The 23732-nt window shown below is 46.6% G+C and overlaps 1 protein-coding gene across 2 annotated transcripts in view; it reads right to left on the bottom strand.

The window, feature by feature from the left end:
• The window catches only part of CNTN5 (contactin 5), a 2189536-nt gene that overhangs the window by 30883 nt on the left and 2134921 nt on the right, over positions 1–23732 (bottom strand). For both annotated transcript variants that reach the window (XM_073662155.1, XM_073662156.1), the window contains 2 exons: positions 17659–17845; positions 15683–15795 (listed from right to left, as the gene is read on the bottom strand). In XM_073662155.1, coding sequence (XP_073518256.1) covers positions 15683–15795; positions 17659–17845 — 300 coding nt within the window. The remainder of the gene's footprint in view (positions 1–15682; positions 15796–17658; positions 17846–23732) is intronic.

The raw sequence follows: 23732 nt of genomic DNA on the forward strand, positions 1-23732 counted from the left end.
ATACACAGCTCCTGAGCACGCATCATACACAGCTCCTGAGCTTGCATCATACACCGCTCCTGAGCACGCATTATACACCGCTCCTGAGCCTGCTTCATACCCAGCTCCTGAATCTGCTTCAAACACAGCTCCTGAGCCCGCATCATACACAGCTCTTGAGCCTGCTTCATTTACAGCTCCTGAGCCTGCATCATACACAGCTCCTAAGCCTGCATCATACACAGCTCCTGAGCCTGCATCATACACAGCTCCTGAGCCCGCATCATACACAGCTCCTGAGCCCGCATCATACATAGCTCCTAAGCCCGTATCATACACAGCTCCTGAGCCTGCTTCATACACAGCTCCTGAACCCCCTTCATATACCGCTCCTGATCTCGCATCATACACAGCTCCTGAGCCAGCTTCATACATCGCTCCTGAGCCTGCATCATACACCGTTCCTGAGCCCGCATCATACACCACTTCTGAGCCCGCATCATACACAGCTCCTGAGAGCGCATCATAAACCGCTTCTGAGCACGCATTATACACAGCTTCTGATCCTGCTTCATACACAGCTCCTGAACCTGCTTCATACACTGCTCCTGAGCCCGAATCATACACAGCTCCTGAGCCAGCTTCATACACCACTCCTGAGCCGCATCCTACACAGCTCCTGAGCCAACTTCTTACACCGCTCCTCAGCCCGTATCAAACACCGCTCCTGAGCCAGCTTCATACACCGCTCTGGAGCCTGCATCATGCACCGCTCCTGAGCCCGCATCATATACCGCTCCTGAGCATACATCATAAACAGCTCCTGAGCCAGCTTCATGCACAGCTCCTGAGCCCCCTTCATACACAGCTCCTGAGCCCCTTTCATACACAGCTCATGAGCCACATCATATACAGCTCCTGAGCCCGCATCATACACAGCTCCTGGGCCAGCATCATACACAGCTATTGAGCCCCCTTCATACACAGCTCCTGAGCCCCCTTCATACACAGCTCCTGAGCCCACATCATACACAGCTCCTGATCCTGCTTCATACACAGCTCCTGAGCCCACATCATACACAGCTCCTGAGCCCACATCATACACAGCTCCTAAGCCCGTATCATACACAGCTCCTGAGCCCGCATCATATACAGCTCATGAGCCCGCATCATACACCGCTCCTGAGCATACATCATAAACAGCCTGCTTCAAATACAGCTGCTGAACCAGCTTCGTACACGGCTCCTGAGCCCGCATCATACACAGCTCCTGAGCCAGCTTCATACACCGCTCTGGAGCCGACATCATACACCGCTCCTGAGCCCGCATCATACACAGCTCCTGAGCCCGCATCATACACCACTCCTGAGCATACATCATAAACAGCTCCTGAGCCAGCTTCATACACCGCTCTTGAGCCCGCATCATACACCACTCCTGAGCATACATCATAAACAGCTCCTGAGCCAGCTTCATACACCGCTCCTGAGTCCGCATCATACACAGCTCCTGAGCCAGCTTCATACACCGCTCCGGAGCCTGCATCATAAACAGCTCTTGAGCCCGCATCATACACAGCTCCTGAGCCTGCATCATACACCGCTCCTGAGCCCGCATCATACACAGCTCCTGAACCCGCTTCATACACCGCTCCTTTGCCCGCATCATACACAGCTCCTGAGCCAGCTTCATACACCACTCCTGAGTCCGCATCATACACCGCTCCTGAGCCCGCATCATACACAGCTCCTGAGCATACATCATAAACAGCCTGCTTCAAATACAGCTCATGAACCAGCTTCGTACACGGCTCCTGAGCCCGCATCATACACAGCTCCTGAGCCAGCTTCATACACAGCTCCTGAGCCCGCATCATACACCACTCCTGAGTGACGCGCCCCCTGGGCCATATTCTTTAGGGGAATACCCGGAGCCGGATCAGATGGGGGTTGTAGTCTTCCGAGTGGCTGTGACCCGGTCCGTGCCCAGGGTGTCAAGCTCAGAGTATGTGGCAGTCCTACAGATGTTATAAAGTTCTTAATGTCGACTACGCCACCCATTGTATTGCGGTCACTATGGCCGCCGCTGCAGCAGGGTCCGCTGAGGCTGATGGTGTTGGTGCAGCTTTTGGTAGTATAACCCCCAACGGGTGGGGTATAGCCTCAGGGGGTCAGGTGCAGAGGATGGGGGTTGTGGTGGTGCAGCATAGATGTTAAATGAAGACAGAGTCGGGTTGTGCAGTTTAGGGTATTTACTCACTGCTGATGTTCCGGTCACTCCAGCTTCAAGTGACCACCCGAGTCGTGCTGCGTCCACCAGGTCCTGGATTCAGCGAACCCCCAAACAAGTCCGGAGCGTGACCCTGAGCTCTCCTTCTGTCCTTTCCTCTGGCCGTCCCCACTAGTGATCCACCTAGGTCCAGCTCCCTCGGGCCTTCTGTTGGGAGACCCTTGGCCTTGGGTTCCCTGACCCTCCACGTGGTTTGCCTTCGGGGTGGATGTGGTGGGTGGCCGTGGCAGACGCTGCCCACGGCCTCCGGTCTCTGGCTAGGGTGTGCTTTTGCCCCCACCAGTTTGGGATCCGGTACCCTATTGCCGACTCTTCACCCGGGGATTGAATTTGGGTTCTCAGAGTCCTCTCTTTGTCTCCTCTGGGTCTTTCCTTCTCTGCTCCACTCTCTCTCTGCAGGCTCATCTGGACCTCTGCTTCTTACTCTGACAGACTGACCCTGATCTTTGATGGTGCCCACCTTATATACACCCTCTATGTGTGAGCTCAGGTGACCAGCACCCAATGAGCTCCTATCTTTACCCAGGCTGCTCCCCCTATCTGCCCCTACACTACTTGGGATGTTCCACCCCCCTCCCACTCCAGCCAGGAACAGACTCGGTCGTACCTGCACATTTCTAAGTGGGAGTACCGTCGGCCTGTTCCTCGGAAATGGGATGTGTGTAGTGCATGCAGCCTACCGAGCTCAGGTCCACACTCCATCCTTACCCGGGAGTGGAATATCACACCTCTGGGTTGAGGTGCAATACCCCTGTAGCAGCCGAATCCTCAGGGTGCTACATTCCCCCCTGGTAAATCACAGCACGTCCTCGGGCTGTAAGAACAAAACACCACAAAACATACAAATTTTTGCATAAACATATAAAACATATAAAACAACATATATTAGCAGCATCATAAAACTTTTCATATAAAACATTCTCGTCGCCTCTGGCTCCTCCTCCGGTCACTGTGCAACGCGTGACCGGGTAAAGTGCGACAGTCTTTTCAGAAAAAAAATGGTTTTCCTATAAAACCGGTAGGGGGCGCTTTAGGACGCGCAACTATATACAAAAGGGAAGGTGGCCGCTCTCAGTCCTCGGCCAGGTATTAGGGAGGAATGACCGCTCTCAGTCCTCGGTCAGTGGGATTTAAGGGATAAACGGGTAAACAGTTCACACATGCTGGTCCCAACTGGGACTATGATAGCAGCAGTAACAGTTCACGGTGCCCCGACGGGCAACTATATACAGCTTCTGCTTCGCTGTACTTAACGACGACGTCCTCCTGCTCTTTCTTTATGGTTTCCTTTAGCTTCAGACCCGTCCGGGTCCTCTTGTTCTTCCTCCTCACACCGCAGCTCTTCCTCCGTCAGGCGATGCACATGGAGGGCGTAGGGTCCTTTGGCACACTTGTGCCGGGTGAAGGTGACCTCGTCCCCGATGTAAAGGTCACGACCTCTGTGTCCCTCCGGTAGGTGGGACTCAACGTCTCTCCTGGTCATGAAGACGTCGCCTAGGGTGCGGTGGTCTCGGATGAAGCCCCACCCATGCTGCATGTTAAACTTGATCACAGTCCCGGTGGTGCGGGGACTATGCGCTGCACGGGGGTCTCTCCTGGCCCGGCTCTTCTGCTCCGCGCTCCTTATTTGAGCTTGCTGTTCCCGGACCCGCCTCTCTCTCCGCTCCCTCTCGAAGACCTCGAGCTGTTGGCGGCAGCACTCAGCACGCTCCGCTGCAGCTGCCCGAGTCTCCTGAGTGAACCCCATGAGGTCTTCTCCGGTGGGGTCCCACTCAAACTGGGTCTCTTCTAGCGGGGGCGAGATCCTCTTTACGGGCTTTGGAGCCGGGATCAGGGGTGCACACATGGCCCCAGCCTTCCTCTGCCGTTCCAGTTCATGATATTCCTGGGGCCAGATGAAAGGCTGCCCATCCGGGCACGTGTGTTGGGTAAACAGGTCCTCTCCCAGATGCGGCACTTTTGGTCTTATGGGCGCGGTGGTGTTAGCGCCCGGGTTTCCCGGGCCTTGCGGCCAGGCCTGGGGTATCTGGAAGGTGAAGGGCACCGTAAGGACGGCGGCGCCCTGGGCTACTTGGCCCTGCGACCAGGCCGGGGGCTCCGCGGAGGTAGGGGGCGCTGTTGGTATTGCGGCGCCCGGGGGTACTAGGCCTTGCGACCAGGCTGGTGGTACTTCCTGCTTGGTCACGCTCGGGGTCGAGGCGTGTGACGTCACAGGGGTCGCGGCTCCCGTTTGAGGCCTAGTCTGCGGCGGTGACGTTGCAGCGACGGGCACGGCAGGATAGACTTCGGGCTCTGCGACGGGGAGCTGGGGCAGGTACGCGGTTTCCCGGTTTGGGGTATAGACGTCCCCTTTACCTGCCTCCACTCGTTCGGCTCCCTTCTCGGCGCCGTCTCCGGCCTTCGGTCCTCCCGCGCCATCCTCAGAGGCGGTCTGTCTCCTCGTCTCGGGTGGCGTGCTCCGCTGACAAGTCTCGGTCTGCTGGGCCATCTCACGGCTCCACTCTGCCAACGTCTCTCGCTGCACCCGGGCCATCCTCCTTGCGAGGCCCTCCAGAGCGGTCTGTGCACACTCCCGGTCTCGGGGAAGCTGTGCTAGGACCTCCACTAGGCCTAGTGGGGTCGTTGTTTCCAGCAGGCTCCTGACCAACGGGTCGGTGCTGCTCTGCTCTCCTTCTGTTGTCTCCAGCAGGCTCCTGGCCAGCGGGCCGGTGCTGCTCTGCTCTCCCTCCTCTGTTTCTAGCAGGCTCCTGGCCAACGGGCCGGTGCTGCTCTGCTTTCTCGCCATCTCCGGGTAAGCTCCTCCGAAACTCTTCTCCAGGCTTCTTGCCTCCGGGTGCGCTCTCTCCAGACTGCTCCAAGCGACACCCATCTTTGTTCTCTTCTTCTCAGTCCTCCAACTTCGAGGGCGGTCCCGGGGCCACTTGGTGATTGTCAGCTCCAGGGGCGGTTCTTTCACGCTGACAGACACCTCTAGCATCACAGTCTCTGTTGGTGGGGGCGGTTTCCACTTTTGGCGCCATTTTCGGTCCTGGCCCACGATGGGAGGTGGCCTCTCGCCACCCTCTGGCACGCCCATAATGGCGTCCGCTCTTCCAAGGCGGGAAACCTTTGGAAATGGCGGGAATCGTCTCCCAGTGGCGGGAAACTCTGCAGATGGCGGGAAAAAGCTGTTAATGGCGGACAACCGGCGGGAATCGACCTGTGATGGAGTCCGATGGCGGGGACCCTCCGGAACCGGCAGGAGACTTCTTTTTGAGGTAAACTCGTTCTTTTCTTCAGGCACGCAGTACCCGGTTGTTGCGGGCACGTAATCCTGCCGACTACGCCAAAGTTGACGCGCCCCCTGGGCCATATTCTTTAGGGGAATACCCGGAGCTGGATCAGATGGGGGTTGTAGTCTTCCGAGTGGCTGTGACCCGGTCCGTGCCCAGGGTGTCAAGCTCAGAGTATGTGGCAGTCCTACAGATGTTATAAAGTTCTTAATGTCGACTACGCCACCCGTTGTATTGCGGTCACTATGGCCGCCGCTGCAGCAGGGTCCGCTGAGGCTGATGGTGTTGGTGCAGCTTTTGGTAGTATAACCCCCAACGGGTGGGGTATAGCCTCAGGGGGTCAGGTGCAGAGGATGGGGGTTGTGGTGGTGCAGCATAGATGTTAAATGAAGACAGAGTCGGGTTGTGCAGTTTAGGGTATTTACTCACTGCTGATGTTCCGGTCACTCCAGCTTCAAGTGACCACCCGAGTCGTGCTGCGTCCACCAGGTCCTGGATTCAGCGAACCCCCAAACAAGTCCGGAGCGTGACCCTGAGCTCTCCTTCTGTCCTTTCCTCTGGCCGTCCCCACTAGTGATCCACCTAGGTCCAGCTCCCTCGGGCCTTCTGTTGGGAGACCCTTGGCCTTGGGTTCCCTGACCCTCCACGTGGTTTGCCTTCGGGGTGGATGTGGTGGGTGGCCGTGGCAGACGCTGCCCACGGCCTCCGGTCTCTGGCTAGGGTGTGCTTTTGCCCCCACCAGTTTGGGATCCGGTACCCTATTGCCGACTCTTCACCCGGGGATTGAATTTGGGTTCTCAGAGTCCTCTCTTTGTCTCCTCTGGGTCTTTCCTTCTCTGCTCCACTCTCTCTCTGCAGGCTCATCTGGACCTCTGCTTCTTACTCTGACAGACTGACCCTGATCTTTGATGGTGCCCACCTTATATACACCCTCTATGTGTGAGCTCAGGTGACCAGCACCCAATGAGCTCCTATCTTTACCCAGGCTGCTCCCCCTATCTGCCCCTACACTACTTGGGATGTTCCACCCCCCTCCCACTCCAGCCAGGAACAGACTCGGTCGTACCTGCACATTTCTAAGTGGGAGTACCGTCGGCCTGTTCCTCGGAAATGGGATGTGTGTAGTGCATGCAGCCTACCGAGCTCAGGTCCACACTCCATCCTTACCCGGGAGTGGAATATCACACCTCTGGGTTGAGGTGCAATACCCCTGTAGCAGCCGAATCCTCAGGGTGCTACATGAGCATACATCATAAACAGCTCCTGAGCCAGCTTCATACACCGCTCCTGAGCCCGCATCATACACAGCTCCTGAGCCAGCTTCATACACTGCTCCGGAGCCTGCATCATAAACAGCTCTTGAGCCCGCATCATACACAGCTCCTGAGCCTGCATCATACACCGCTCCTGAGCCCGCATCATACACAGCTCCTGAACCCACTTCATACACCGCTCCTTTGCCCGCATCATACACAGCTCCTGAGCCAGCTTCATACACCACTCCGGAGCCTGCATTATACACCACTCCTGAGTCCGCATCATACACCGCTCCTGAGCCCGCATCATACACAGCTCCTGAGCCAGCTTCATACACCGCTCCTGAGCCCGTATCATACACAGCTCCTGAGCATGCATCATACACAACTCCTGAGCCCGCATCATACACAGCTCCTGAGCCCACTTTCTTCACAGCTCCTGAGCCTGCTTCATACACAGCTCCTGAGCCTGCATCATACATAGCTCCTGAGCCTACTTCATACAGAGCTTCTGAGGCTGCATCATACACAGCTCCTGAGGCCGCATCATACACAGTTCCTGTTTCAAACACAGCTCCTGAGCCTGCTTCATACACAGCTCCTGAGCCCCCTTCATACACAGCTCCTGAGCTTCCTTCATACACCGCTACTGAGCCTGCATCATACACAGCTCCTGAGACAGCATCCTACACAGCTCCTAAGCCCACATCATACACAGCTCCTGAGCCCCTTTCATACACAGCTCATGAGCCACATCATATACAGCTCCTGAGCCCGCATCATACACAGCTCCTGAGCCAGCATCATACACAGCTATTGAGCCCCCTTCATACACAGCTCCTGAGCCCCCTTCATACACAGCTCCTGAGCCCACATCATACACAGCTCCTGAGCCTGCTTCATACACAGCTCCTGAGCCCACATCATACACAGCTCCTGAGCCCACATCATACACAGCTCCTGAGCCCGTATCATACACAGCTCCTGAGCCCGCATCATATACAGCTCATGAGCCCGCATCATACACCGCTCCTGAGCCTGATTCATACACCGTTCCTGAGCCTGCTTCATACACCGCTCCTGAGCACACATCATACAGAGCTCCTGAGCCCGCTTCATACACCGCTCCTGAGCCCGCTTTATACAAAGCTTCTGAGCCCACATCATACACAGCTCCTGATCACGCATCATACACAGCTCCTGAGCCCGCATCATACACAGCTCATGAGCCTGCATCATACACAGCTCCTGAGCCCCCTTCATACACAGCTCCTGAGCCACATTATACACAGCTCATGAGCCCGCATCATACACAGCTCCTGCGTCCGCATAATACCAAGCTCCTGAGCCCCCTTCATACACCGCTCCTGAGCCCCCTTCATACACCGCTCCTGAGCCCACATCATACACAGCTCCTGAGCACGCATTATACACCGCTCCTGAGCCTGCTTCATAGACAGCTCCTGAACCCGCTTCATACTCCGCTCCTGAGCCCGCATCATACACAGCTCCTGAGCCAGCTTCATACACCGCTCCTCAGCCTGCATCATACACAGCTCCTGAGCCCGCATCATACACCGCTCCTGAGCCCGCATCATACACCGCTCCTGAGCCCACATCATACACAGTTCCTGAGCCCGCATCATACACCACTCCTGAGCACGCATTTTACACTGCTCCTGAGCCTGCTTCATACACAGCTCCTGAACCCGTTTCATACACCCCTCTTGAGCCCGCATCATACACCGCTCCTGAGCCAGCTTCATACACCGCTTCTGAGCCAGCTTCATACACCGCTTCTGAGCCAGCTTCATACACCGCTTCTGAGCCCGCATCATACACCGCTCCTGAGCCCGCATCATATGTGACGCTTACAGCCCTTCCTGGGAGATGGGGATACTCGGAGGCAGGTCAGATGTTTGGGGGGTTGCAGCCTTGGCCTGGACCCGTTCCGTGCCCAGGGCCATCACATAAAAAGTTTAATGGGCTTTCAGGGTTTGGTGTTAATCGAGTGGATGTAATGACTACGCCACCTGTGGTTTCTGGTGATCCTCCACCAGCGCTGCGTTCAGTCCTCTGAGGTGGGATGTCGGTGCGGCAGCAGATGGTACTACTCCCCACAGGCGGAGCAGGGCCTCAGGGCAGAGAACACGGATCAGGGGAGTAGTAGTGGGAGATGTGGTGTGGTGCAGTGCGGTGCCACGTTGCAATAAGGAACCGGAGGCAATAGATGCAGTCTTTCAAGCTTTACTCATGATGTTAGGTGTCAGCTGCAAGGCTTCTCCTTCCTCCTCACGGCGTGCTGCGGCCACCAGGAAGGGGTTCAGCACACTCCGGGTAGTTCGATTGCATGAATAAGGACCCCCGCACCAGAGTGTTCCTAGACTTTCCCACTAGTCCCTCTCCTGTCCGTAGGTGGTACGTTTACTAAGGCCGGGTCTCCCTCTGGACTATGCACAGAACAAGGGTACGGGTGGCGACTCCACTCCGTACGTTACCGGGTGGGATCCACTGAGCCTCCGGGCTTCTCCGACTAAGACTTAAAGTGACAGAGTCAGATATCGGGGGCCGGTACCCCTTTTGCAGCAGGACTCCCTCTGACAAGGCCAGAATAGTGAGGACAGGTGGCGTATACCGCTCCGTCTGCATCCCCCTGGGATCCTTTTGCCTGTGGAGCTTGTCTCCTCTGCTCCCCTCCAGGCCTTCTTGGGTAGGGACCTTGACCGGGTAGAGACAGCCGTTAACTCTAGCACGCTCCTCGCCTCAAGGCCGGAGGACGAGGACCGTGTATCCTCAATCAGCTGCAGGTTCACACAGAAAGCCACGTTCAGTGATGAAGATCACAATTAAAGACCATAAGCCCAAGATGGCTGTTAATTAAATATGAATTTTGTGGTGTAACCTAAAGTGCGTCCTCCACCCTCACCCACTAAATGGTTCCCCCTATCTTTTGGTTCCCCAATCTCCCATTATCCCGGCTGGGGCAGCACACTGGTACATATAAGCCCCCCTCAGGTGGGAGAGGTTTAGTGTTGGGTGATGTGGTGGGGTCCTGAGTGGTGCTCCTTCCTTACCTCGGAGAGGAGATACCACACCTCGGTCTGAGGTGCAGTACCCTTGTGGCGACTGAACCCTCAGGGACGTCACACATACACCGCTCCTGAGCCCGCATCATACACCGCTCCTGAGCCCGCATCATACACAGCTCTTGAGCATGCATCATACACCGCTCCTGAGCCCGCATCATACACAGCTCTTGAGCATGCATCATACACAGCTCCTGAGCCCGCATCATACACCGCTCCTGAGCCCACTTCACACACAGTTCATTAGCTGCTTGTTCCACCTCAATGTATAAATATTGCAAATTGCCTCCTACATTGATGTACGTGCGATGACACAATTTATTTTTATGGCACCAACACTTTTTTACAGTGTAAATCCCTAGAGGATAAGAGCAATTTTCAGCTTTTGAAATCTGTAAATAAGGAAATAGTTCTCATCTGTGTACGTTACTGATAACGGGGAGCGTAAAGAGAATATTGACATCAGTCTTTGCAGAACTATGGCAGCAGCAAGCAGTGACAAAGTTAAGGGTACATGCAAACGTTCACATTTTTCGCTGCAGATTTTGTCATAGATCCACATCAATATCAGTATCATAAATTTTGACTCTGATTTTGACTTTTTTTTTTTCTCCATAAATCAATAGAATATGTGAAAATAAGAAACTTTGTAATACATCTTATTAAATAATCTACTTATTTGTCCTCCTGAACTGATTATTTTCAAAATTCTCTATTCATAGCAAATATCTGTCTTCGGGGAATACAGACTTTACCATACTAACATAGCAGATGGCAGTTGGTGCTCATAAAGTTCTATGGAGAACTGTCCTGTTTCACGAGAACGGGCAGCAGAATGTCTGTGTCAGCCTCTAGCACCTACCCCCTCTCCCTACAATTTTAAAAGAACCAACTGTTATCTCATATGTCAGTAATGTGAATATCTGTCTTCACACAATACAGATTTTGTAGATTTTACCCATGAATCGAGAGTGAGTGATAAGTCCAGGGGGAGAAAGAAGCAGATTTCTCTGATAAGATATATTACAAAGTTTCTTATTTTCATGTGTACTATTGATTTATGAAATAAAAACTAAAACAGTTACTTTTTAGTATGATCAAAGTAATTATGTACACTACTTCAGAGATTTTTTTTTAAATTCATGGACTAACCCTTTTAAAGGTCGCCTGCATTTAGTTTTGAGCTTGTACCCTGCACTCTATTATGATTAGTGGGCAGGATTGCAATGAAAGATAACTCCCCTATTAGAGATCTTCAGCTCCTCTCTGTCCCTGCACTGTCATCACATGATATATGCAAATTGCCTCTTCAGAGAGAAAGAGGACTTGAACTCTATAGCGCCACCTATTGGAAGCAGTAATCCTAAAAGTCACAATCAACCCTTTAACGAGTCGTGCAATATGACTTAGGATAAAAGCCAAATCAGAATCTCAATTTGCAGACACGGTGTTTCAGGCTATGGCTCCTCATCAGTGCAAAGTATGAGAACTGATTTGGCTAGATGAGAGGCTCTGGACTGAGGTCTAAGGGGTAGCGTTTCTCCTTGTGGAGAGTGTCAAGCCAAGCCTGGCATGCCAAGGTAAGGAGGCTTATTTGCTGTGCAATGCTCCTTTGGGATGACAGCATGCTATTGCACACTCTTATACAAATCAATGGGTCTGCAGTTGTTGTTGAAACACCCCATGTAGATCAGATCTGTGACAGTGATCCTTTTTGAGCTGATGCAAACTGACAGCTGTGATTGTGACTAATCATGCTATGACATTAACAGCTATGTACACCTTTTCACAGAGTTTAGTTTTATTTTTCATTTGCAAAGTTCATAAAAGTTCTACAATTTTGCTTCTGCAGAGTGTGTTTTTTTCTACCTAAGTGAACTGCAAAGGAAAATACAAATCCATCAAAACTCTTGCTCCTGACAGCACCCTCTGTTCTCCCTCTTAGTGTTAGAGCTAGCAGGAGGGAATAGGAGGAGGTCGTAGACAGCTCAGAAATGGAGAGAGGAGAAAGTCTCTAAGGTTTCATGGAGAGCAGAAAAAACAAGCTATAGAGAATGATCGAAGTACATGAAGAGTAAATGAGTGCAGGATAGAAGCTGTGCTGATAATAGATCTAGTGAATACAGCAGCACCCTGGATGCACACAGACTTCACATCCAGCCTGTATTACAGGGAGAGGAATTCCTAAAAGGGCATAATTTAAAACTTGTGAGAGGCTGGAAACTGCATATCAAGGGGTCTGAAAATAGAAAAGGCAGCTTGAAGATGAAGTCTTTTAAGCGCTGCCAAGTCCAGAAGAAACAAGGTCAAAAATGAATTAAGGAATTAAGATTGCAGACTCTAACTTCCAGTTACAGAAAATCCCTGGTGAAAATTGCTTAAAAAAACCCCACACTCTTCTTTACTTACTTTCCCAAGGACCAGCTCTGAGTCTCCACCACTGCTCCCATTGTTTGTTATTGTCTGCGGTGCTGATGTCACGTCAACGGTGCAGCAGCCAAAAAGTGAGCTCCGGAGCTCTGCCCTAGTAGACAACATGAGCCTCTCAGATCTGCTGTGCTCACTGACTTGCTGCAGCGGTGTCGACATGAGGTCAGTGCTGCAGATGACAACCGACACCAGGAGCAGCGGCTGAGACTTGGGTGGACCTGGGGAGGGTGAGTAGAGGAAAATGTGTATTTTTCTTTTTAAAAACAAACTTTTTCTGGGGACTAGGGTTTTCGGAAGACAGAAAAAAACCTTTAATTTAAATTTTATCAACTATATCTAAAAGTAATCGCTAATATGTCGGTTACGTTTTTTAAAAAAAATCGTGCTCCAAAATGGTCAAATTATTAAAAATAAAGTTATTTTACAATTTATTTCAAATTCTAAAAAAATATACAGTACAGACCAAAAGTTTGGACACACCTTCTCATTTAAAGATTTTTCTGTATTTTCACGACTATAAAAATTGTACATTCACACTGAAGGCATCAAAACTATGAATTAACACATGTGGAATTATATACTTAACAAAAAAGTGTGAAACAACTGAAAATATGTCTTATATTCTAGGTCCTTCAAAGTAGCCACCTTTTGCTTTGATGACTGCTTTGCACACTCTTGGCATTCTCTTGATGAGCTTCAAGAGGTAGTCACCGGAAATGGTCTTCCAACAATCTTGAAGGAGTTCCCAGAGATGCTTAGCACTTGTTGGCCCTTTTGCCTTCACTCTGCGGTCCAGCTCACCCCAAACCATCTCGATTGGGTTCAGGTCTGGTGAATGTGGAGGCCAGGTCATCTGGCGTAGCGCCCCATCACTCTCCCTCTTGGTCAAATAGCCCTTACACAGCCTGGAGGTGTGTTTGGGGTCATTGTCCTGTTGAAAAATAAATGATGGTCCAGCTAAACGCAAACCGGATGGAATAGCATGCCGCTGCAAGACGCTGTGGTAGCCATGCTGGCTCAGTATGCCTTCAATTTTGAATAAATCCCCAACAGTGTCACCAGCAAAGCACCTCCACACCATCACACCTCCTCCTCCATGCTTCACGGTGGGAACCAGGGATGTAGAGTCCATCCGTTCACCTTTTCTGCGTTGCACAAAGACACGGTGGTTGGAACCAAAGATCTCAAATTTGGACTCATCAGACCAAAGCACAGATTTCCACTGGTCTAATGTCCATTCCTTGTGTTCTTTAGCCCAAACAAGTCTCTTCTGCTTGTTGCCTGTCCTTAGCACTGGTTTCCTAGCAGCTATTTTACCATGAAGGCCAGCTGCACAAAGTCTCCTCTTAACAGTTGTTGTAGAGATAGGCGTTGAGCGAGCACTAAAATGCTCGGGTGCTCGAAGCTCGGGCCGAGCTCACCGTGATACTCTGGTGCTCGACCCGAGCAACGAGCCCAATGTTAGTCTTTTGTAGACCCGAGCATTTTTGCGGCGGCGCCGCCGGCAGTCTGTTAGAAAGCCTAAAAAGTGCCTAAAACGATAGTGACAGTGCTCAAATGACATGGGAACAGCGTGGGGATCGCCCCAGGAAGCATTTCTGACCCCCAGGTCACTGCTGTCAACAACTGTCAGAGATATTAAGCCACTTTTACGGGCTCACAATAAAACGTTCAAAAACGAAACTGAAACTGAAAAAAAAAAAGAGGATTTAGATGAAAAAGAAAGGATTTTTCCTGGCCCCTGAGACCTAGGGCTAAGTCTAGGAATTTGAGCAGCAGCAGCGCACAGGACTGTAATGCTGCGTTTGTTGGTATAACCACTGCGTCTCCTATACAGCCTGCCTGCCTGCCCGCCTGATATCTGGGATAGATATTAGTCCTCGGAAGGACTGTTTGTTTGATTTGGCAGGCTTTAGAGACCCTACACTAACTATTTCGCAGTATAAATCTCTCCCTAGCTCAGCAGCACTCTCCCTACACCGTCTGATCCGGAGCGACTGTGTCCAAGATGGCGGCGCCCGGTTTTAAATACTCGAGGTGACGCTATGCGGCCAGCCAATCACTGTAATGCCCACAACCAACATGGTTGCGGCATTACAGTGACTGGCTGGCAATCCCTGCATGTTCATTGGCTCTGTAAAGAGCGCCAAACATGCAGGGCGGAGACCCGAGCTCCCGCCCGAGTAACCCGAAAATGCTCGGTGCTTGCCGAACATCCCGAGCAGTGAGATGCTTGGGCGAGTACCGAGCAGTGTCGAGCATGCTCGCTCAACACTAGTAGAGATGTGTCTGCTGCTAGAACTCTGTGTGGCATTGACCTGGTCTCTAATCTGAGCTGCTGTTAACCTGCGATTTCTGAGGCTGGTGACTCGGATAAACTTATCCTCAGAAGCAGAGGTGACTCTTGGTCTTCCTTTCCTGGGGCGTTCCTCATGTGAGCCAGTTTCTTTGTAGCGCTTGATGGTTTTTGCAACTGCACTTAGGGACACTTTCAAAGTTTGCCCAATTTTTCAGACTGACTGACCTTCATTTCTTAAAGTAATGATGGCCACTCGTTTTTCTTTACTTAGCTGCTTTTTTCTTGCCATGATACAAATTCTAACAGTCTAATCAGTAGGACTATCAGCTGTGTATCCACCTGACTTCTGCACAACACAACTGATGGTCCCAACCCCATTTATAAGGCAAGAAAGCCCACTTATTAAACCTGACAGGGCACACCTGTGAAGTGAAAACCATTTCCGGTGACTACCTCTTGAAGCTCATCAAGAGAATGCCAAGAGTGTGCAAAGCAGTCATCAAAGCAAAAGGTGGCTACTTTGAAGAACCTAGAATATAAGACATATTTTCAATTGTTTCACACTTTTTTATTAAGTATATAATTCCACATGTGTTAATTTATAGTTTTGATGCCTTCAATGTGAATGTACAATTTTCATAGTCATGAAAAATCTTTAAATGAGAAGGTGCGTCCAAACTTTTGGTCTGTACTGTATATTCCTTTAGTTTCTAGGAACCTTCATTCCTGGCTATTGCAGTCTGTAAGCTATAGATTAGCCTGGACATGTCCCAATCCCAAAGTGAGAAGAACTTTTAATTAAAATAAACTAGAAACATTCTGTATTCTTTTAAAATTAGCAATTTCTGTCTAGCAAAAAAACTTTAAAATTCTACTGCTATAAAACTATGTCATATTAGAAGATGGAGGTTTAATCTTTTTTTATCATATTTCATTTTTCATTTGCAATCAAATTAGACAAATAAACAAAAAAAAAGCACAAAAAAGGATGAAAAAACCCATGAAACATTATCCATGCGTGTAACACTTGTGACATAGCGAATATATTCTGAATCAAACAGCTGACTGACCTTGTATCCCATGACTTCTGACTCGTTTGCAAATGATCTCACTGCCTCCCAGCCCAAGGACACATGGGAACCGTTCCGTATCCATTTGACGGTGCTTGGAGCTTGGCTGGGAGCTGGAGAGAGAAGGGAAAAAAATAATAATCAGAATCTCTTTTATATCCAAATGAAATGTAAATATAACTATTCCAATCCCCATCCGTAGAATTGCTCTCTATATAGTTGTCCTGCTAACACAGCTGGAGGCTGATAAACCATTCCTGCTCCAGCGATGTCATTTTAATAACTACTCTACTTGACTGAACTTATACTTAGCGTATAAAACCAGAATTCTTTTATCTGTCTGCGGTGTCACAAAAGCTTAGCCCTGTTTGGTAGGAAAGAAATATCAATATGTTCTGGATTGAATATTTCCAAGAAGAATTTTACAGTTCTAAGGCACAATACAGACACCTTGGGTAGAAACCAAATTACAATTTTTTTTTAGCATATATATATATATATATATATATATATATACAAAAACAGCTTTTTTCCAGCACAAAGTGAAAACAAAGTGAGTAGTCAATACAGTAATGAGGGTTTGCCCAATCGATTAGTGTCCAGCTCTTAAGTCCTTGGCAAAGACAAACAACACTGGAGGTCTGCACACCTCCACATGCAAACCCTGAATGAGACAGCTGGTCTCATTTTTATCTCCTGCACCGCACCCTAAGGTGGGGATATGTGAGCAGCCAGAAGCACCTATCTCTCTGATTGCTCGTAAATCCGGCCCTGACACCCCCTATTAACTCCCTCAGCACTATACGTGCCAGAGCCTGCTTTTCCGGGCTTATATCACCGAGGCTACCAACCTCGATGACACATGTTTCCTTTCAAAGACATGTCTGGCGTCCATCTTACTTGTTTTCTTTTCTATTTAGTTTACTATTTTTTTACATTTTTTATCGTATTTGCATATTTTCACAAATTTGAGAATATAATATTTTAGCAAATATTATTAAAGGAAATCTTTCACAAGGTTTTTGCCAGTTGATCTCACAGCAGCAAAATGTACAGACAGAGACAATGATTCCAGCTATGTATCACTTACTGAGCTGCTTGCTATAGTTTTGATAAAATCACATTTGTGCCAGTGGGAGATTATCATTAGAGAACTAGTAAACCTGTTGCCATGTAGTCCTCCATATTCATGAGCTCTGTATAACCCTGCCCCCACCACTGATTGGTAGCTTTCTGCCTATGCACAGTGTACACCAAGAACTGCCAATCAGTGGTGTGGGTGGGGTTATACACAGCTCAGCATTCAGAGAACTGATAGATGTGCAGCAGATAAAACAGTGATTTTTGCTAAAACTGCAGCAAGCTCCATAGTAAGTGACACTTTGCTGGAATCAGGGTCTCTGTCCATGCAGCATGCTGCTTTCTGATGGGGTAGCAATCTGGTGACAGATTCCATTTAAAATGGACCTCCTACTTGATATAAATATGTTATTTTTTTTTTATCTGGTCTAAATACTGTTGTACTTGGGAATCTGATGTTGGCAGCAGGGATCGCGTGGTGTAAGAATGTAACGTGATCCCCGGGAGAACCAGTGGCGACACCACTGGAATGGCACCGGAGGTGAGTATAAATGTTATTATGTTACAAGTGGGAAATATAAAGATTGAGAAAGGATTGTCTGAGTAGTGGACAACCCCTTTAAAACAAGCTCCAAAAACAGAATGTATGCACAGTAATTCATTTTCACATTGTTGTTCATTATGTTCATACTTTGTAGCATTTTTTTAGTGCCTTTTCAGGTGGGTTCCAGTTGAAATCTGCCTGAAAAAGACATTGTGTGCAAGTATCCTTAAACAGGTCCATTCATGATACATCTCCAAAGTGTGAAGATTGCCCAATTTTTCCAGTTAAACCAAGATTAGTTTTCATAGGTCCAAACATAAAAGGTCGGTGTAAGGAGCAAGAGGTTACTTACGGGATTTCTTGGTGCCTCCACGCGCTCCTGTACTTGAAGGACCGTATCCAGCTTTGTTAAACGCTCTCACTGTTATATGATATAATGTATTTCCTTCTAACTCTGTCAGGATGATGGACGACTCATTTCCAGACGTTTTTACTTTTTCTGCAGCCTCTTCCTGCTCCATATCTTTCCAGTAACTAACCTGCCAACATTGACCACACAGAAGATTAATTTTGGCAGCCGTGAAGTTTTCACTTTATTTCTTTATTGGTTATTTGAAGGCATTCGCCTCCCTGCAGTGAAAAGACCCTTCTGTCAAAAAATTAACAGGTTATTTTAAAACGTATGGGATTTGCAGCCCAGGTTTATGCCTGAGCGCTATTAAGCATCCCACCCAGCCATCTAGGGTCAAGATGTCACCCTATTATTCACAGAATCATTGAAATTCAGAGCCGGAGCTCTACTGTTACACTGTTTGGCCGCTTAGACCTGGAGTGAAAAAAAAAAGCAAATACTGACAGACAGTCAAAAGAATTTAGCGAAAAGTCCAAGACGTCTTGCCTCACCCACATTTTAACCAGTTGGGTTAGGAACGTGAGGTTCAACGATTTGCAAGGTGCAGCTAGGGAGCGAATATTTTGTCTTCATCGCTATCCACATAGTGGAAGAGCTGTGGAGACGTGATGGATAAATTCTGACAGAACACCTAAGGATAAATTGGAGCGGGTTAATGTTTTAGGAAAAGCATAAGCAAAATAGGAATGGAAGGAGAACTTTCTCTCATAGCTATTCAAACTGGGACAGGTGTCTGTCACATTCGGTTTAGAGAGAGCTGTGACAATGTCAAAATGACCTTTGCTGGGACAACAGGGATAAATATGATGATGGATGTTCCCAAGCTGCTCCTGAAATTACAACACATGGCCTTATTTATTTCGGAGATAGGTGGCAGACTTGTCACTTAAGCCATATGGAACGGCACCGCCAAGGCCCACCAATGCTTGAAAGTGTGGACCAAGGTATTGTTAACGTGTCTGTCTTCAACTGCATCTATGTTTTGCTGGGGAATATAAGTAAAACTTGCACATAACTCTCCACATGATAAAAGGGTGAAGCGGACTCTTAAGGCCAATCCAAAAAAAACCATATTGGCTTAAAGGGAATCTGTCAGTAGAATCAACCCTCCTAAGTCGTCTATATGAGCATGTAGGTCATAGGAAGTTGAATAAAATGATACCTTGATATCTGCGTTCCGACGTTTTATTCCAGAGAAATCCACATTTTTCTTAATAAGTAAATGAGCTGTTAAGATCTACGGGCCGGACATAGATCTTCCCAAGAATCTACCTCCAGAGCTTATTTTAAATAAGAGGAGGTATTACCAGTATGAGACATGTAATGACTGACAGCATCCAAACTTGAGTGAAATAAAAAAATCTTTTTATTCTGCCAAAAACAGTGCAATGTTTTGACAATGCCAGTCTTTATCAAGCGTATGCTTGATAAAGAATGTTTTGACATTACCAGTCTTTATGAAGCCTATGCTGGTATTGTTGAAATTCTGTATTTGGCAGAATAAAAAAGATTTTTCTACTTCACTCAAGTTTGGATGGTGTCCTTCTATTCTACTGATGATTAATTCATCCAAGTGAGCTCTTTGGAGATCGGGACGCTGCATCCATGTGGTATGATGATCTGGTACCTGGAAGTCCTGATAGAGTGCTGGGGTTAACTTTCTACTTTCAATGTAATGACTGACAGTCTGCTCTCCTGATCTACACGTCTCACACTGGTATCGCCTCCTTTCATTTAAAATAAGCTCTGGAGGCAGATTCTAAGGGAGATCTAAGTCCGGCCCATAGATCTTTACAGCTCATTTACATATTAAGAATTCTCAGGATTTCTCTAGAATAGGACATCAGATCGCAGATATCAAGGTATCATTTTATTCAGCTTTCTATGACCTACATGCCTATAAATCCTGGGGAAAACTTGGCACTCGGGTAAACGATGAAAACAGATTATTTATTGTGTGCAGGCACTCCAAAACAAAGAAGACATTTTGGTCATATAATGGCCTTCATAAGTTCAACTGTACATTAAAAAAAGCGAAAAACATTATATATATATATATATATATATATATATATATATACATACACAGGGTGGTCCAAAAGTAGGTGGGCAGAAAATAATAACATTTATTTCGATCTATACATAAAATTATATTTACTAACACAAGCATAACATTGACAATTACATTTTATTCTGAACAATAATACAAAAGCCCTTAAATTTTATCAACGCAGGTGCTCAAACTGTTTTCCATTACAATTTGCACAGCTTTGAAGTCGCCTCCTTCGCTTCGACAAACTTTTTTGCACAAGTCTCTTTGGGTATAAATTTCTTGAAATGCATCTCTTATGTAATTTTTCAAATCACTGACACTTTTTGATTTTCGACTATAAACTTTGTCCTTGACTACTCCCCAAAAGAAAAAATCCATTGGGATCAAGTCTGGTGAGCGTGCCGGCCAATCAAGCGGGCCTCTTCGGCCAATCCATTTATTAGGAAATGTTTCATCAAGATACTCGCGGACAACTCTTGAATAATGTGGAGGGGCCCCATCTTGTTGGAAATAAAGGTCATTTGAATTAGGCTGTTGCTGTAACTGGGGAACAACTTGATTCATTAGAATTTCGAGATACTTATCTCCTGTGACTGTTCCATCAAAAAATATTGGTCCTAAAACACCAAAACTTGAAATACCACCCCAAACATTGACACCACGCTCATTTAGTTGTTGCTCTAATGTTAAATGCATGTTCTCATTATACCAGTAAATACAATTATGTCTGTTAATATGGCCGGATAATTTGAAAGAAGCTTCATCACTCCACATAATGTTATCTACAAATACTGGATTTTCTTCAATTTCGTTAAGCATAATCTCACTAAATTGCAGCCGCCTGTCTGGATCATCCTCCAATAAACCATGAATTAGACGTGGACGATAAGCTTTCCACCCAATAGATTTCAGGATTCCCATGATAGAAGCTCGTGAAATTCCCAATTCCAAAGAGGCTCTTCTGGTGACTTTTTTGGACTCTGGACAAATGTTTCAGCAACAAGTTGTTTATTATCTTCTGTACAGACTGTTTTGGGTCGAGCAGTTTTTGGAGCATTAAGGATTGAGCCAGTGGCATTGAATTTGTCACGAATGCGGTAAATGGTTTGTCTCTTTGGGGCTTGAGTACCAAATGTTTCAACCCAATTTGCTCTAACGGTTTCAGAATTCTGAGATTTCCAATACTCTGTTAAAATCCATTTTCTTTGATCTGTATTTAAATTATTTGCCATTATGTGTTATCTGAATTATCTGAAAAGAAAACAGATTTGGGGGAGATCTATCTGTGAAAACTAGATCTGTGAAACTGGCTCAGTTGCCCTTAGCAACCAATCAGATTCCACCTTTCATTTTCCAAAGAGTCTGTGAGGAATGAAAAGTGGAATCTGATTGGTTACTAAGGGCAACTGAGCCAGTTTCACTTTACACCACGTTTGATAAATCTCCCCCTTCATAACCTTATTACACTTTCTGTTCACCTACTTGTGGACCACCCTGTATATATACATAATTTGCCTGCACATAATAAACAATCTGTTTTCATCGTTTACCCGAGTGCCAAGTTTTCTCAACAATTTACATGGGATAGGATCCTACTTAGGCACCATTTACAGGAGTGCCGTGATTACTTTTCAGGTCTACATTTCCATATAGATGACTTAGGAGGGTTCATCCTACTGACAGATTCCCTTTAAGTGATCACTTAGGGCAAATCACTTTCTATGGTGGCTAAGACCCCTACACAAGTCGACTAGGTAGTTCGATTGATGCTCAACTAAATGATGGCATACACAATTTTTTATCCTGCAATGATCTTATCCTGATCTTAATATTGAAACGTCATCAACTTGGTGATTGTGGAAAAAAAATATGATTTTGCGATTCTGTTGGGAATATGTGTCCCCATGAGACCGCTCAGTTATTATTATGCGAATTGGCGCCTGTCGACGGTTTTATTGGCATGCCACAATAAAGTATAACAATAAATAAATAAACAAAGCATAAAATTTTATGAAGAATTGGAGCCTTAATGAAATTTAGAGAACGGTAAGAGTTGGCACATCTGTGGATACTTTAAGAGAAGAAGCCACGTGAATGATGCCCCTAAAAAACACTATATTAGGAAACTGTTGTGTAAGATATTCCAAGTGATTAGAAATTCGGTATGTAACTGCTACCAATATTGGGTAATATTATCATACACAGTAGATATGAATTATTGATATAATTCAATATCAGTGCTCATGCATGGGAAACTAGCACATGTTCGTCCGATTTATACGCTATATACTGGACTACTGTGATATCGCAACAAAACGGACAATTGCAGGTTTAAGTCCCCAGAGGAAAACAAACAACAAGCAAATAAAGTGAAACATTTAAAAAAAAGTTTTTAAAATTATAAAATAATAAAAAAATATAAAAAAATATAAAAGTTCAAATCTTTTACCCCATAGAAAATAAACAGATAAAAAAAAACAAAATACAAAACATACATGTGACTTTGCTGTGTTCATAAAAGTCAGATCTATCAAAATATAAAATGAATTAACACAATTGGTAAACGCCTTAACGGGAAAAAAAAATCCAAATGGCAAAAAATGTGTTTTTTTTTATCACTACTTCTAACTAATAAAATGAAGCAAAAACAGATGAAAACGTTGTATATTGCCAAATCTATTGTCAATAAAATTGTTGGCTCGTCACGCAAAAAACTAACCCTCACTAAGCTCAATCGATGGAAAAATACAAAATGTTAAGGGTCTCGGAAAATGGTGAAAGAAACCCCCATTTTTTTTTTATATAAATTTCTGAATCATTTTTTCTCCACTTTAATTAAAAAAAAAATATTCAAAGTTTAGTATCATCGTAATCGTACTGACCTGGAGAATCATAATTCAGAATAACTTGGACCACTACGCTGTAAAAACCACTCTCAAAAAAAACATTGCAGAACTGAATTTTTTCCCCAATTTTGCTTCGCTTGGATTTTTTTCCCCCGTTTTTAAGTATATTGAATGTTAAAATGAATGGTGTCCTTCAAAACTATAACTCGTCTTGCAAAAAACAAGACTATATGGATGGAAAAAAATTAAAGTTGGAAGAAGGGGAGGAAAAAGGAGCGCAAAAGCGAAAAATTTACTGCGGAAGGAAAGGATTGATGGGGCAGTATTGGCCTCTTAAAATTGTATTTTAGGGAAAGATGGCGGATCATATGACCTCTATAAGAAAGTTTTTAAGTTTCTTTCTTTTTTGATTTTAGCCTTCAAATTTCTTAACAAATTGGTCTCCAATGAAAAATGTGTAAGAGGCTCCTGCTTACCATATGCCATTTCTAACCTTTTTATACAATATCTGGGTGCTCCCGAAAAGACAAATTCATAAAAATAAGTAAAATTCTAAAATTCGGGCTGTGTATAAATATTATTTTGCAAATGAATATTTGCACCTTTTTCGGGTTGGTGAGCTATCACTGCCGCTTTCTAAGTGACCTGATTAGGCACAGAGAGCCGCTGGGGAGCCTGCCTTGTGGCATTTCATGTGATTGCAAATGCTGGTTGACATTAACAGATAGAGGACAATGCTAGACGATAAAGTGACGTCTGTCATAGTTGGTCATTTACACATGGATAATTTGTCTGGAAGGCAAGAAGTAAAACTGAAAAAAAAAAAATTCCAACCCCGATTAGATGAGCAAAGCTGTCATTCCTTGTCCTTTAGACCAGACACAGACAGTTCAAGAGTCTCAGTCATCACAGAAGACTCCAAATTTAATAATGAAGGGTTACTCGTAATAAAAGAACTTCAATGTCGAGAGCTTTAGACGAAGACGTGAGGCAAAGGTGAATTTCATGTTTAACTAAAATTTTCCAAATCACTTGAATGGGGCAGATGCAGATTGTACAGGCTACAATCCAAGCGGTTAAAGGTTGGGCGACTATTTTACGGGGTCACGTGCTTT

Source organism: Phyllobates terribilis, unplaced genomic scaffold, assembly GCF_046119375.1.
Source record: "Phyllobates terribilis strain yellow unplaced genomic scaffold, ASM4611937v1 Scaffold_2__4_contigs__length_985480577, whole genome shotgun sequence".
NCBI lineage: Eukaryota > Metazoa > Chordata > Amphibia > Anura > Dendrobatidae > Phyllobates > Phyllobates terribilis.